General features: G+C 43.6%; 2 protein-coding genes across 3 annotated transcripts in view; one reads left to right on the top strand and one right to left on the bottom strand.

The window, feature by feature from the left end:
• Positions 1 to 25: 25 nt before the first annotated feature.
• LOC117397015 (sperm acrosome-associated protein 9-like) lies at positions 26 to 3,498 on the bottom strand. Of its 2 annotated transcripts, none has more exons than XM_059005378.1 (4): positions 3,354 to 3,498; positions 2,120 to 2,291; positions 1,192 to 1,388; positions 26 to 747 (listed from the first exon to the last, which is right to left on the bottom strand). In XM_059005378.1, exons 2-4 carry the CDS (start codon positions 2,261 to 2,263, stop codon positions 426 to 428), a joined length of 663 nt encoding a protein of 220 aa, XP_058861361.1. In that variant the 5' UTR covers positions 2,264 to 2,291; positions 3,354 to 3,498; the 3' UTR covers positions 26 to 425. The 2 variants fall into 2 exon arrangements, with proteins under 2 accessions (XP_058861361.1, XP_058861360.1); XM_059005377.1 differs by having other exon boundaries at positions 1,192 to 1,394; positions 3,354 to 3,497.
• Positions 3,499 to 3,534: 36 nt separating this feature from the next.
• The window catches only part of LOC117422659 (adenylate kinase 8-like), a 28,433-nt gene continuing 18,935 nt past the window's right edge, over positions 3,535 to 13,032 (top strand). The window contains exons 1-5 of the mRNA XM_059005374.1: positions 3,535 to 3,704; positions 4,418 to 4,502; positions 5,223 to 5,272; positions 5,914 to 6,024; positions 7,766 to 7,834. Coding sequence (XP_058861357.1) covers positions 3,621 to 3,704; positions 4,418 to 4,502; positions 5,223 to 5,272; positions 5,914 to 6,024; positions 7,766 to 7,834 — 399 coding nt within the window. The 5' untranslated portion in view covers positions 3,535 to 3,620. The remainder of the gene's footprint in view (positions 3,705 to 4,417; positions 4,503 to 5,222; positions 5,273 to 5,913; positions 6,025 to 7,765; positions 7,835 to 13,032) is intronic.

Consider the following 13,032-nt stretch of genomic DNA (forward strand, 5'->3'; position numbering starts at 1 on the left):
CCCCAAATGCTAATAAACAGTTAGATTCTGAAAATACCCAAATATTTATTTATTTGACAATTTTAATAGAGCATTAGTCTTGGTACGTTTTGTGAAAGTTTAATTTAGCCCATCTGTAACTCATTTTAGTAACCAGAGTTTCGCACTTGATTCTATAAAATATGGAATACACCAATGTGGAATAGATAGTTTGCTGTAGGTGTTCTGTCAAAACCTCAAGTCTCCAAAATCTGAAAAGCATGGACCAGGGTTTGCATGAAAGCTGTTAATGAGAGGTAAGAGAATAACAGTTTGATCTGGTTTAAAAGCTTGGAGGTTTAAAATCAACAGAAACTCTACTTTATTCTCTTTTTCTAGAAAGCGTTATTCTTTATCCTAACCAGAAAATGGATTTTAACAGATCGCCGGCACAGAGAGGAAGGGTCTCAATGTTTATTGATGGGGCCCGGGGGCCTCCAGGCTGGCTTGGTGGTGTCCCAGGGCCCGGCCTCGTTGTAGGGGAAGCAGCCCCCCTTCTTGACGGCTCCGCTGCCTGCCTGGGTTGCCATGGTGGTGGAGAGGGGTCCTGCCCGGGAGCTGCGGGCCGGCTCAGCGCCCTGTTCAGCAGCCAGCCTCCTCTGGGCTCTCTGGGAAGATGTCACGCCCTGCTGCAGGAGGTCCAGGACCACCGGGATCAGGCTCACCACCCCCCCGTAGTAATTGCGAGCCTCGTTGCAGCTCAGGTGGTTCACCTCATCGTGAGGGTATCTGAAGGGAAGGAGAGCAATCAGCAGTCAGTAAAGCCAGACCTATTAATGTCACCCTCCGATACAGAATGACCACAAAGAAAAATGTCCTGGGAGTCCACAGGACCTCGTGATGTATTCGTATAGGTGTTTGGTGGCTGCCTCTAATCAAGCCGAGAGTGTATTTCTCTTTGCTGTGTCTAGCCACCGAACAGTCACAGTCCTGGAGGGCCATTCCATTTCAGGTTTAACAGGTAAAATGAGATCATTGATTACTAAAGGGTATGGACAGAGGTTTAACTGGTTCAATTCAACAATTCAGAATAGGGCTGGAACAAAAACCAGGAGTGAAAGTGCCACCTTTGGCCACTCCAGGGTTAATATCAACCAGGCCTGTAGCATTGCAATGCAACGCACAGCACGCTGCAGTTTGTATGTAAGAGCAATGTCTCGAGGCTGCACTCACTTGGCACGGATGTGGCTGAGGTCATTGTCGTGATAGAGGAGAGTCCTGCAGGCCTCCAGGCAGTAACTGGCCGGGCTGTCCTCGGTCATCATGCTCTCGAGCCGCTGGAGAGTGTGGCTCAGGTCGCGCACGATGTCCAGGAAGAGCATGAGGATGCCCTGGTCAGTGGTGTTGTGACAGTGGTGTTCAAGGTAGTTCTGGACCTGGAGGAGGGGGTGGACAGTTAGATTGATTTCCTCTAATTGTAATCACAAAGAGAGCAGTATCCTCGATTACAACGGTCACCATAACCACTGGCGACTCTTAAGATAAAGCCCAGAAATGTATGTCATCATTTCAACTTCAGAAAAACAAGACGATGACATTTCGACCGCTAAAACACATCATTGATCAAAATCCCAGTATTCTGTTAAAATGAGCTTCTCACAGTGGCAACAAATTACATGGAAGTCACTGCTAGCCAAAGAAACTGGCTTCAAATGAAAGCAGCTGAACAATCACGACAATTATATAGTTGCCTTCGAAAGAATTGGAATTGATTCTCAAAAGGAATTGGAATTGGAATTGGAATTGGAATTGATTCTCAAAAGGAATTGGAATGGATAAAACAGGAATTGACCCCGACCCTGACTTTGTCTGAGAGAATGCGGTCAACCTTTATTTTGTGAATGTATCATTGTTTTTTGATGATGCACCTCCCCACAATGTTGATGAGCACTACACCCTTTTGTGATTAATAACTCTAAGGCTGAGGGAACACGAAGCCACTTTTTCAGGAACAGCAGCTTTCAACCGGTTCCAGGAGACCTAGTTTGAGGCAACTTTACTGTATCAAACCCCAAGTCTCCCTCGGCGTGCCAGGCCCTGAACCCTAGTCTCCTGAAACCTAGTTGCTTCGCTGTTGCCCCTGTCAGCTGCTTGCTGGTACCTGTGCCAGGGTGGAGACGGGCTTCGTCCTCTTGTGGGCATGCTCGCGGGTCCGCTCCAGCGCTGAGATGAACGTGAACTGCTGCTGTCTGAATCGCCTGCAGCTCTGCTCCAGGCTTTTTAAACTGTCCTGCAACTCGTTCATTCTGACCGATCAGCTTGGGTGGGTGTCACTGAGAAAATAATAACAACAATAAATGAAAGACACCCTGATGCGTTCTGTAGAACCAAGAAGCCGAGGATAGAATGATTCACCAGGCATTGCAAGAGAATAAAAAAAAACACAAACCAATCTAGAACAGCCTTGGGGGTGGCCCTGCTAGTAGCACTCTGGAAAACACATCTTCCAAATATTTTCCTGACCCTGCAGTGCATGTTATGATCCAGGAATAAGGGCAGGCTGAGGGAGAAAGCCTTTGTTTGGGCACAACGGTTTCTAAGGTGGGAGTGTTGAAACAATACAGTATCTCTCCTTCGAAGCTCCGTTTGCCCAGTTGAACATTTTCTTCCTGGTGAGTTATTAACTAGGACTGGGAAATATTAATCTGCGGTGTAAAGTGTGCGTCTATTGTTACTAAAGACTCCCTGGCTGTGTGGATACGCTTCCAAGTTCAGGTGTAAAAGTTTTGCATTGTATCATTCTTCTTCATTTCCTGTATTATTCAATTGTTATATTTGGATTTTGTTATTATTATTATTATTATTATTATTATTATTATTATTATCTATTGTTACTTTGTAATTTTTACTACTTCTCGTTATTGTCAGCCGATTTGATTAAAATCAGTCGATTCAATGGGACGTTATCAAGCAAAATCATCTCATAGGAATGAGCCAGTAGGTACCTACTAGCCTCCTAACCCCTAAATCTACCCTCTACCCCTAAACCTAATCTCTACCCCTAAACCTAATCTCTACCCCTAAATCTACCCTCTACCCCTAAACCTAATTTCTACCCCTAAATCTGATCTCTACCCCTAAACCTAATCTCTACCCCAAAACCTAACTGCGTCACTATTAAACATTTCAACACCGCTTGTTTAGCGCCCTCTAGCGATAAAAATACTAAGCAGATTTTCAACAACCCTCAACAGATTCTTCAAACAACATTCCAGCAGACGTGTGTAAGACAGCTCTGGTGTTCAGGAATCGTGGGCAAACTGGTCTCTAAGATTCACACTCATCGTTGGTAACTGTATAATGTCCAAACAGACAGAGTGAACAATGCTGCTTACCTTCTTCGGGTATTGAGGAGAACGCGGTGTCTGACGCAGCCTCGTTCTTCGTTGGTTGAATTATTTATTTGAGTGTTGTCTTTTAAAGCACAGTTCTCCCTCGCATTTACTTTCTACAGAAGGACTAGGGGGCGGGGTTTAACTGTTATTTACAGCGTTGCCTGGCTACGGGCAACGTCACTTAGCAACTAGCTGACTTCACTAGCAACGCAGACGCTTCAGAAAGAACGCGCCCATTGTTTGCTTGCTTAAGTTTCTTTCGACATCATGGACGCAACAGCCAAGCCCCTGCGAATCCCCCCTGAAATGCGAACCTATGCAGAGCAGCATAGCATCTTCGATTTGATACAGGTATGTTTTGCGTTTCAAATGCTCACACTGAACCAGCGGTTTATAATGGATACAGCGCCATATATATTTTAGGATGCGACACACGGTATATAACTAAGGAAACTACTAGTAGTTTTACACTCCAAAACGCCGAACAAACAAACTAGCGCCCTTAACACAGGGTCGTCGCTCCTGTAGGGTTAGTCAGCCCCCTGCTGGTACTGTTCAAACCTGAACATTGTATTAATGACCAGGCAAAGGCCGGCATGCAGCTACCAACGACAAAAATACGTCATTAAACCTTCACGCACATGGGAACTTGTAGCACAAGTATGCTTCTGTAAATCAAGGTCGGTTAGGTGTACAAACAAAAATGCTATCCCTCTTCCTTCATCAAAACACCAGGTACCTCTGTACCAGACTAACCCCTGGACAGCATATAACAATGCATTTACTGCATCTCGAGAGCTGTATAGAGATAGGATTGCTGCCATAGATGTGTTTTATTTTGTAAGAAGCGTTATTGAAAGCAGTTGGCGGCTTTCCTCTCCACTGCTACAGTATTATGTAAAGTCACAGCTGCTGTACAGCCCTGTCAAGCGTGTTTATACTGTTGGGTATAGTGTTGCACAATGACGTCATCGCGGTAAGGAGAGCCGTTCGGATGAAAGTGGTGTGTTTGAATGTATGCAGTGAGTGCATCTTCTTCATCACCTGCGTGGATTTGCCCACAGGCGATGATGAAAAGACTGCTGGTGGAGAAGCCAGAGGACCCCATAGAGTACCTGATTGATCTCTTGAAGAACAACAGCATTGAAGGTAAGTTAGGCAGTCCTCGTTATGAGCAAAGTGTCCAATGGAAAACACACACACGCCGACAGCTTCAAACGGAGTCGTTTTGAATAGCAATCGGTATTATTATTATTTATTTCTTAGCAGACGCCCTTATCCAGTGCGACTTACAATTGTTACAACATATCACATTATACATTATTTCACATTATACAGATATCACATTATTTTTACATACAATTACCCATTTATACAGTTGGGTTTTTACTGGAGCAATCTAGGTGAAGTACCTTGCTCAAGGGTACAACAGCAGTGTCCCCCACTGGGGACTGAACCCACAACCCTCCGGTCAAGAGTCCAGAGCCCTAACCACTACTCCACACTGATTAGGCCGCTGTAAAGTTTTCAAAAGGCTTGTCTTGTATCCCCGTTAGCCCTGCTAGGCCTGTCAGTCAGTATTTTTATGTCATGATTAAAAACTTACTTTTATAGTTTAGCCTTTTTAACCTGACTTGCAAATTCTAATTGTTTTGATCGATTTATATGATTGAAAGACGTGCGTATTCCCAGAAGCAACACCAGATGGCACTGTTGTTCTGACACAATACGTTCAGGCATTCAAAGGCTCGGCTGTGAAGGCCACTTGAAACTTTGTTACCATCTCTCTTTTTTTAAACTTTGTATTAAGAGCCACACACTTTTTCTGCAGGCTGATTCGGATCGTTTTGAATCCCTTTCTCTCTTTAGTTCCAAGGATTTTCGTGTTAGGCCCGCCAGCTTCTGGGAAAAGGACAGTGGTGAGTGTCATGATCTGTTATACTTGTATTTGCAATTAACAAATGGGTTTGATCAGGATTGATAACACATGCAGCATTTCCAGCGATTCTATACTTTCCAAAGAGAAGACTCATGCTTACTGATTTTGAAATGAAGCCAGGATTCTGTCATTGTTTTAGGGTCAGAGAACAATCTGCATTGCCAGCTGCATTGAACAGAACCAAAGAGCAGCAGCTTCTATAGCTTAAAAACTCCACACTGATGAAGGCGTGAGACACATTGCTTGTCTGCTTTAGAGTTTCTTACACAGTTTTGCCCTTTTTTTTTTTAACAGCTTAAGGATGCGATGCTGGCACTGAGAAAGCTTTGAGTTGCCACAGTAATCATTACATTATTAAACACCATAAAACACTAAATAAATACGTAATACAGCTTTAAATATAGGAGTCAGTGTCTTCCATTACAAAACCACATAGAGCTTGTGCAGCTGACATCTTTACTGCTGGTAGTACAGCAGTATGGAGAGCACACCCCTTGGTCCCATTGTTCTGGCACATGTGCTCCATCTGTGCTGCCATGCCTGGGGCACTGCCCGGTACCACAAACCAATTTGATTCCACGGCTCTGCGACTCACTGCTTGGAAAACTTTGTTTCTGTTAGGTGAAGCAGCTTTGCAAGCACCTCGGAGCCTCCCGCATCAGCACAGAGAGCTTGCTGAGGGAGGAGAGTGACCTGGTCAAGGAGGCCTTGGAGTACAAAGCAAATCAACAGGTACCGTTCCAGCGCTGAGCAGTTTAACCCAGGAACTCTACACCGCTGTGTCCGCGGGGCTCATAGAAATGCAATTGTGCTTTAAACTTGGATAGAATCTGCAGAGAATTTTACACAAAACCCGTTTTCAATTTATTTCTGAAATGCAGTGTGTTGCATTTAATTTATCACAGGGTTTAGAGTTGCACGAAGATGTTCTATACTGTATTCCAAAAAAAAAATCTGATTGAATATCATCATTTTTTTAAATAGATTTTTCACCATGCTTAATGTGGTCAAACTTGTTGGAAACTTTTCTGGTGGTAGCCAAGAGAGATTTAAAAAAGAAAGTGACATTCAAGAAAATGAGTTCATTTGTCCTCATTAAAAACTTAAAGAAAACACATAAATAAATCATTCTGATAAGTAAAATGCTACATGTTTTTTTGAAGGGAGTTCTGAATAGGAAATCATCTTCCATCACACATGTCCTGCCTTATTCTCCGCTGTCAGGGACACCTCAGATCAGGTCTGCAAGCTGAGCAAAGGTCTGGCTGCATGGACCTTTGAGATGAGTGTTCAGGCATACATGATGGTAGAGGCTGCTCTCCTGTCTTTGAGTCTGCAAGCTCAGAGAAAGAAAAGAAAGCTTGAAAAGCCAATCCCAGCGGTTTAATTATTTTAATTATCATCCTCTTTCAGATTAAAAGGATGCCCATTTGGGTTAATCTGATTAAGAACTGAGATGGAAAGCAAGATAAAAGGCCAAAGATGTCAGTGTTAATTAGGCGAGCTAAGGCTGCCGTTTGTGAGCTGGGAGTCTGTTTGGAAGAGGGTGCTGTTTTCAGGATTTGAATGTGCGCTCCACACATTTTTGTGGAGCTGACTGCCCTGTTTTGCTTTTATTTGTTCCAGTCTCATATCCCGTAACCCCCAGTTCTCCTTGCTACACTTCGGAGAGCGTTGGGAACCCCTGAAAGTCATCCACGGGTGCTACACTTTTTCTCAGCCCGCTGTTAAATTCATATTTGAAGTATCATAAAAGCACAAGCATTGTAGAAAAAAAAAAATGTGTTCATGTCGCTTTTAAAATAAACCACAAAATAACAAAGAAAGAAAATGCTCAGATTTTCAATTGAGATCATTCAGCCACGTTGGTAACATTTTAAGCTTTTCATAAAGTTAAACTACCAATGTAAATTAAATAAATACATAAATACATGGTATACAGAAGTATTGTACAGGAACTGCTTAGGAAGTGCAGAAGCCCTTACCTTCGCCACTAAATGACGGTACCTGTGGCCTGATTAAAAGTTTAATATCTTTGTATTAAATCAAAAAAGTGTCTAAAGAAAAGAAGCCCATGTAATATTTAAAAAGTCAGTCTGTGAAAGATGTGCCGAGTGCCCCTCCCCCCTCCCCGGCACAGCCTCCCCCACACGGCCCCCATTCCCCTCTCAAGGTGACACATCAAAGCAGCGCAGCAGACACGCTCCGTCTCTGAAGCCAGCATGGAGCCCCTGCACTCCAGCACAACCCTCCCCTTACCGCGCCGGTCAGCTTTAACCCTGCGGGACCCCCCGTTGAAAAGAAATGCATTCAAATCCGATAGAAAATCGCCTTGTTATTAGTTCACCTGCTTTGAGTGTTGGGGGGTTTGAATTTCTTTTGAAGTAAGGGTCTGAATATTAAACCTCTTATTTCCTCATGTATTTATTTCATATTTATTTATATATTTCGTGTGTGTGTGCTGTCTGTTTAGGAGATTCCCAGCATGCTGTGGATCAACCTGGTCCAGCAGCGCCTGTCAAAGAAGGATTGCATCAAACGGGTAAGACTTGAGCCTTTGATAGAGAGGCCCCTGAACTCAGGGGCAGGGGTCCTGCAGTGCAGCTGGCTGCAGCGTCATTAGATACTGGATCCGTATCCAGCAACATCCAAGCTAAAGTTTGAGGGGGAGGCAAAGAAATCAAGTGGAGGTGCTCCACCTACCAGCAGATTTAGAGAGTGTGTGTGTGTCAGTGTGTGTGTCTCAATGTGTGTGTGTGTGTGTGTGTGTGTGTGTGCTCGTTTATAGTGCTTGCTTGGTTAAAAAAAAAAGTCCTCACAAGGAAAGAAACTCTGACAAAAGCTACCTTATGAGGCCACAGGCCCTGTAATGTTTAAACAGTTATTTCCCCCCTGTACCTTTCATGATTGAATTATGTACTCAGAACGACACACTTTTAAAGACATAACTAAACAGCAAACACTCCCTGTTAGAGACGTGGGTTTCAATAACCTTGGAATACAAACTAGCCTATTTTAATAATCTAATAAATGTGTTGAGGACGGCTTCTGTTTAGATCAGTAGAGAGTGGAAGAAATATTTCCTGTTTACAAGTTACCCGTTCCATTCCCCGAGCGCTTCAAAACCCACACAGATAGCCAGCAGAATAACGTGTTCCACTGGTGAGCCGTGGAGCAGTTCCTAAACCCTGACTGGCAGCACACAGGCAGAGCGAGCGGGCTGATTGATTTGTTGCCCAGTGAGTGGCAGGGTGGCAAGGGATGGTTTATAGATTTATTAGGGGGCTAAGGAAAGGGAGGAAGGGAGCGTGCATATGTTAATCCACTGGCTGAATGGTGATCAAAGGCTGGAACAAGTCGAGCCCTGCTGCTTGCCTCGGGGCAGACAATGGTCTCTAACAGCCAGGAGTAGGTGCAAAGTAAACAGATAGTTATAAAAATCAATACCCAGCAATTGGGTCTGCGAGACACGGGTGATGAAATGCGGGGAGATTTGTGGCTGGGAGGGGAGGGGAGGGGAGGGAGGGGGAGTTAAACCGTGTTTAACTCTTAACTGCTTTGCAAGCTGTGGGGAAACACGCTTGTCCACGTTGCTCTTCGTCAAAAGCCCAGGGTTTTGCCCGACCGCTGTAACCACTAGTCTGATGCTGAGGTCTTTACTGCATACATAGTGGTGGTGGATTAAATCACTGTAGTGCCCTTACAGGAAAAAAACAAACAAACCAACTAACATTGAGATCCCATTATAATATTACCTAGAAGAAACCCGACCAGCTGTATTGTTACCAGCAATAGCCACACATTGCCAGTGCCATTCTAGCTGCCCTGTGCGCCACTATTGCCACCTGCAAAGAACAATCGTAGTGCTGTTACTGCATTGTCACTGTAGATCACTGGGCTTCTGCAGGGCAATGGAAACTGCCAGGTGGTGCCAACAGTCTACGGGCAATACGATTGTAATAAGACTGGCATAATAAAAGCATTGTCCCTGCTTGAGACACATGGGAGTGTGCAGTAACACTCAAATAACCCTGCTGTCTTGTGCATCCTCATACCAGGATCCAGTGCTCTGCAGTGAATGCTTTTTCCACAGCAGCATCTGCACAGCCCTCCTGGTTTGTGAAAGGTGGTGGATTACACTAGCCGGGAGATATGACTAATGGGGAACTCAAAATAGAAGTATTTGAGGAGGAGCAGCTGCATGTTACACCAGTGTGCACCCAGCCCTGCCACTCTGAAACTTTGAATGCCAACGCGTTGGCTCACTGCAGCAAACCGACTGAGTCGAGCAGATCTGCCAACCAATCAGCTCAATTGTCTGTTTCAATAGAATCGACTCATTCCAGCCTTTGATCATCGTTCAGCCGACGGATTTATAAATCGTGCTGTAGTTTATTTTTAAATATTTTTTTGCAAATTGCTTTTTGCTCAAGCTGCATTACTAAACTTTCGCCTGGCATCCTTTAACTTCAGCTTTTAAGTTGTAGTTTATTTTAGTTATTTTTTTAAACTGGTAATGGATGTTTATCCCTTCAGGCTAAATGTCTGAAGGTATTTATTTTTTAATCTACATAAATGCAGGGAATTCATCAAGGAATACAGTCAGGGACTGTAGTCTGGAGACAAATACCTGCAATCTGCTGCAGTTTTGGGTGGGGGTCGTTGCAGCGCTGGGATCAGCCCACTGAGCTACTCACAGAAGTGATTCCATTGCAGACTGCAGGAAGACTGACACATGAATTCATTTCATTAATGAATAGTGTGCTTTTTCACCCCCTTGAAAAGGGGTTGACACATTAGTACTAGACCTGGGACCAATTCCAATTCCAATTCCATTTACAATTCCAATTCCAATTCCATTTACAATTCCAATTCCAATTCCAATTCCAATTCCAATTCCGCAGGTGTACCCAGGCTCAACCACAGCTACAGTTCTAATGAAATTCCGAATAGCACAATTACAATTGAAGCAGACCCCCGCTCTGATTGGCACCCCTCTATCCTTCTCTTTTGCATCTCTGTTCTTTTCTGCGATCTGTTTTCTCAATCTGTATATTTATCTCTGCCACTGCTGTACTCAGTTCCCTGACTATATGAAGCCAAATTAATTAATTCTATAGGGTGATGCAAAACGCAGTGGTAGGGTTACAGTACAAGGAGTCAGGGAATAGTTGAATACAGATCATCACGGGTCTGTTAGTTAGCTCGTTCAAACTGTACAATCACGACTCCTTATCCGACCGACTAGAGATTAAAAAAAAAAAAAGAAATTCTACTTTAAAAATCACTTTTGATTTTTGAAGAGTGCCGTGTTCAAAGCAGTCAGAGGTGTCGTTTTCAAACAAAACAAGGTGATCTGGGTGAAGCTGGAACAGAGGAATGATTTATTCTAATCAACAGCAATGCCAGCTTGACTGCACTGTCAGGCTGTGGCAGCTAGTTCTACAGGAAAGCAAATCCACAAGGTCATCCTTACAAAGATTATTCTATTTCTAAATGTTAACGCTTGTTTTTGCAACCCAGTTAACACAGTATTCTAGTTACACACGTTGGACTGCAGTGTGTAATCCACATACTGTGTACGGTATATGCAGATTCATTTTGAAATCTCCATTGTCGTGTTTTAACTGCTCTATTTTCTTGTATTTCTAAAGGATTGCTTTGCAGCGTTTGAGGACATTAGTCGCCTATCATTTTTTTTAAAGGGCTTCATTTTAGGTTGGGTTGTCTGCTCGAGGCAGAATGCAATTTGATGTGCTTTTATGTAAATTACTGAAAGTGAGATGAGAGAATATACAGCATGCAACTCGTTTATTAGTGCAGAAAATAAGCTTTATCAGAAACTCATTGCTCCTTATTCAGAATATGGGTTAATATGTGTTACTAGTCCCATTTAATTCAGACAATAATCAGCATTATCAGGATACATCTCCAATTCATATTTAACATAATAGAACTGTACGTCACTGTACATGGATCCTATCCGAATTTCATGTAACTACATAAGATCCCAGTGTAAATGAGGCTTAGGCATCAGTGTCCAGTGGTTAATGAATGCATAAATAGAGAACACACTGTAGATAAATTATTACTTTATTTCATATGTAAGGATACTTTTTTTTCCTGAATGGTTGTGAACTTGTTGAATACCCCTAACCAATACATATATATATAAAAACAACAGCTTCAAACATGATGTGCTGCTGGTTATCACTTAAGCTTGACGAGACTGATGCCTCTTATTTGACCCCTTCTCAGTGTCAGAATGAATGGCTATTTGCTTTTGCTTGGGGGGGGGGGGGAACAGCTGTCTGATGATAACAGCGCGCAGTGACAAAAGAAAGATGCTTCTTAGCGAGGATAACGGTTTGCCAGTCCCTAAACCCGCAGGGATTTTATTCCATTCAATGCACATGCATCAATTTCTGTTTAATCTCTTATGAAGCTGTAAATGGGAGTGCACTGATATTACTAGCCTGTTTCTTAAACGTGTTTCAAATGGTTTGAATCACTAAAGTACTGGAAGAGAAACCAAACTGCGGGATCATAAAACTGCAAATTCACTTATTCTTGTTATTTTATTGACGTGCATAACAAGGGAGTTGGTTAAAAAAATATATATATTATTATTATTTATTTCTTAGCAGACGCCCTTATCCAGGGTGACTTACAATTGTTACAAGATATCACATTATTTTTACATACAATCACATTATTTTTCCATACAATTACCCATTTATACAGTTGGGTTTTTACTGGAGCAATCTAGGTAAAGTACCTTGCTCAAGGGTGCAGCAGCAGTGTCCCCCACCTGGGATTGAACCCACGACCCTCCGGTCAAGAGTCCAGAGCCCTAACCACTACTCCACACTGCTGCCCTATATATATATATATATATGAGATCTGGAGCATCTGAATAAACAGCCGCTGTGAACGTGATGCTGGATCACAGGTGAGCCATTATTAAACATTACTAAACACATTCATGAACTGATATCTGTATCTGTGTGAAGGGTCTCCTTCTCCTCAGCCATGAACCTGTATTAAAAAACACTTAGGACCACCTGACCTGCAATTGTTTTCTATGTATACATGAGTGTTAGGAATGTCAATGGATCTGCAGCAGCTCCCAGAGGGGCTGCCTATAGAAGACATGCCTTTTTAATAGAAAAAACACGCAGACAATGATTAGCTGATTAGCGCTGGGGTGACTAATCCCCTAATTGTGCAGTCAAAGGGAGGGGGGCGCGGGCAGCGACAGAGCCGGACTGCTGTACGCTAGGTGTAGGTCTCGTTCCACCTTGTACAGCCTTGCTCCCTGTTGCCTCCCCAGCCTGCTGTTCGCTCCCAGTGACATCTGCTCTGCGCTTGTCCCTTCTGTGATTGGGTACCCCAGTGCAGATGTTCCGGTCCCTGGGTCCTGCGCGAGCCAAGCAAGGCGGCCTTTTGATGTGTGATGAAACGGAGTGGAGCGAGCCGCTGGGGGGAGGGCGGTGGGGGCTGGCTCATTAGAATTTCAATCAGCGCGGCTCTCGCCTCGTCCCCGCCGCGCAGCTCCGAGGTGCGGAGGGCTGGAGATGATCCGCTCCCCAGAAAATAAGCCGAATAAAACAACCACCTTGATACAAATTCAAATTAAGAGTGTATGAGAGCAAGACCAAAGGCAAAAAAACAACACGCCAGGGTTCTCTTATTTATTTTTTTGGCTCTTACGGGAGACTGGAGCAGCCTGGCTTAAGT

The sequence above is a fragment of the Acipenser ruthenus genome, chromosome 31 (genome assembly GCF_902713425.1).
Source record: "Acipenser ruthenus chromosome 31, fAciRut3.2 maternal haplotype, whole genome shotgun sequence".
Taxonomy (NCBI): Eukaryota; Metazoa; Chordata; class Actinopteri; order Acipenseriformes; family Acipenseridae; genus Acipenser; species Acipenser ruthenus.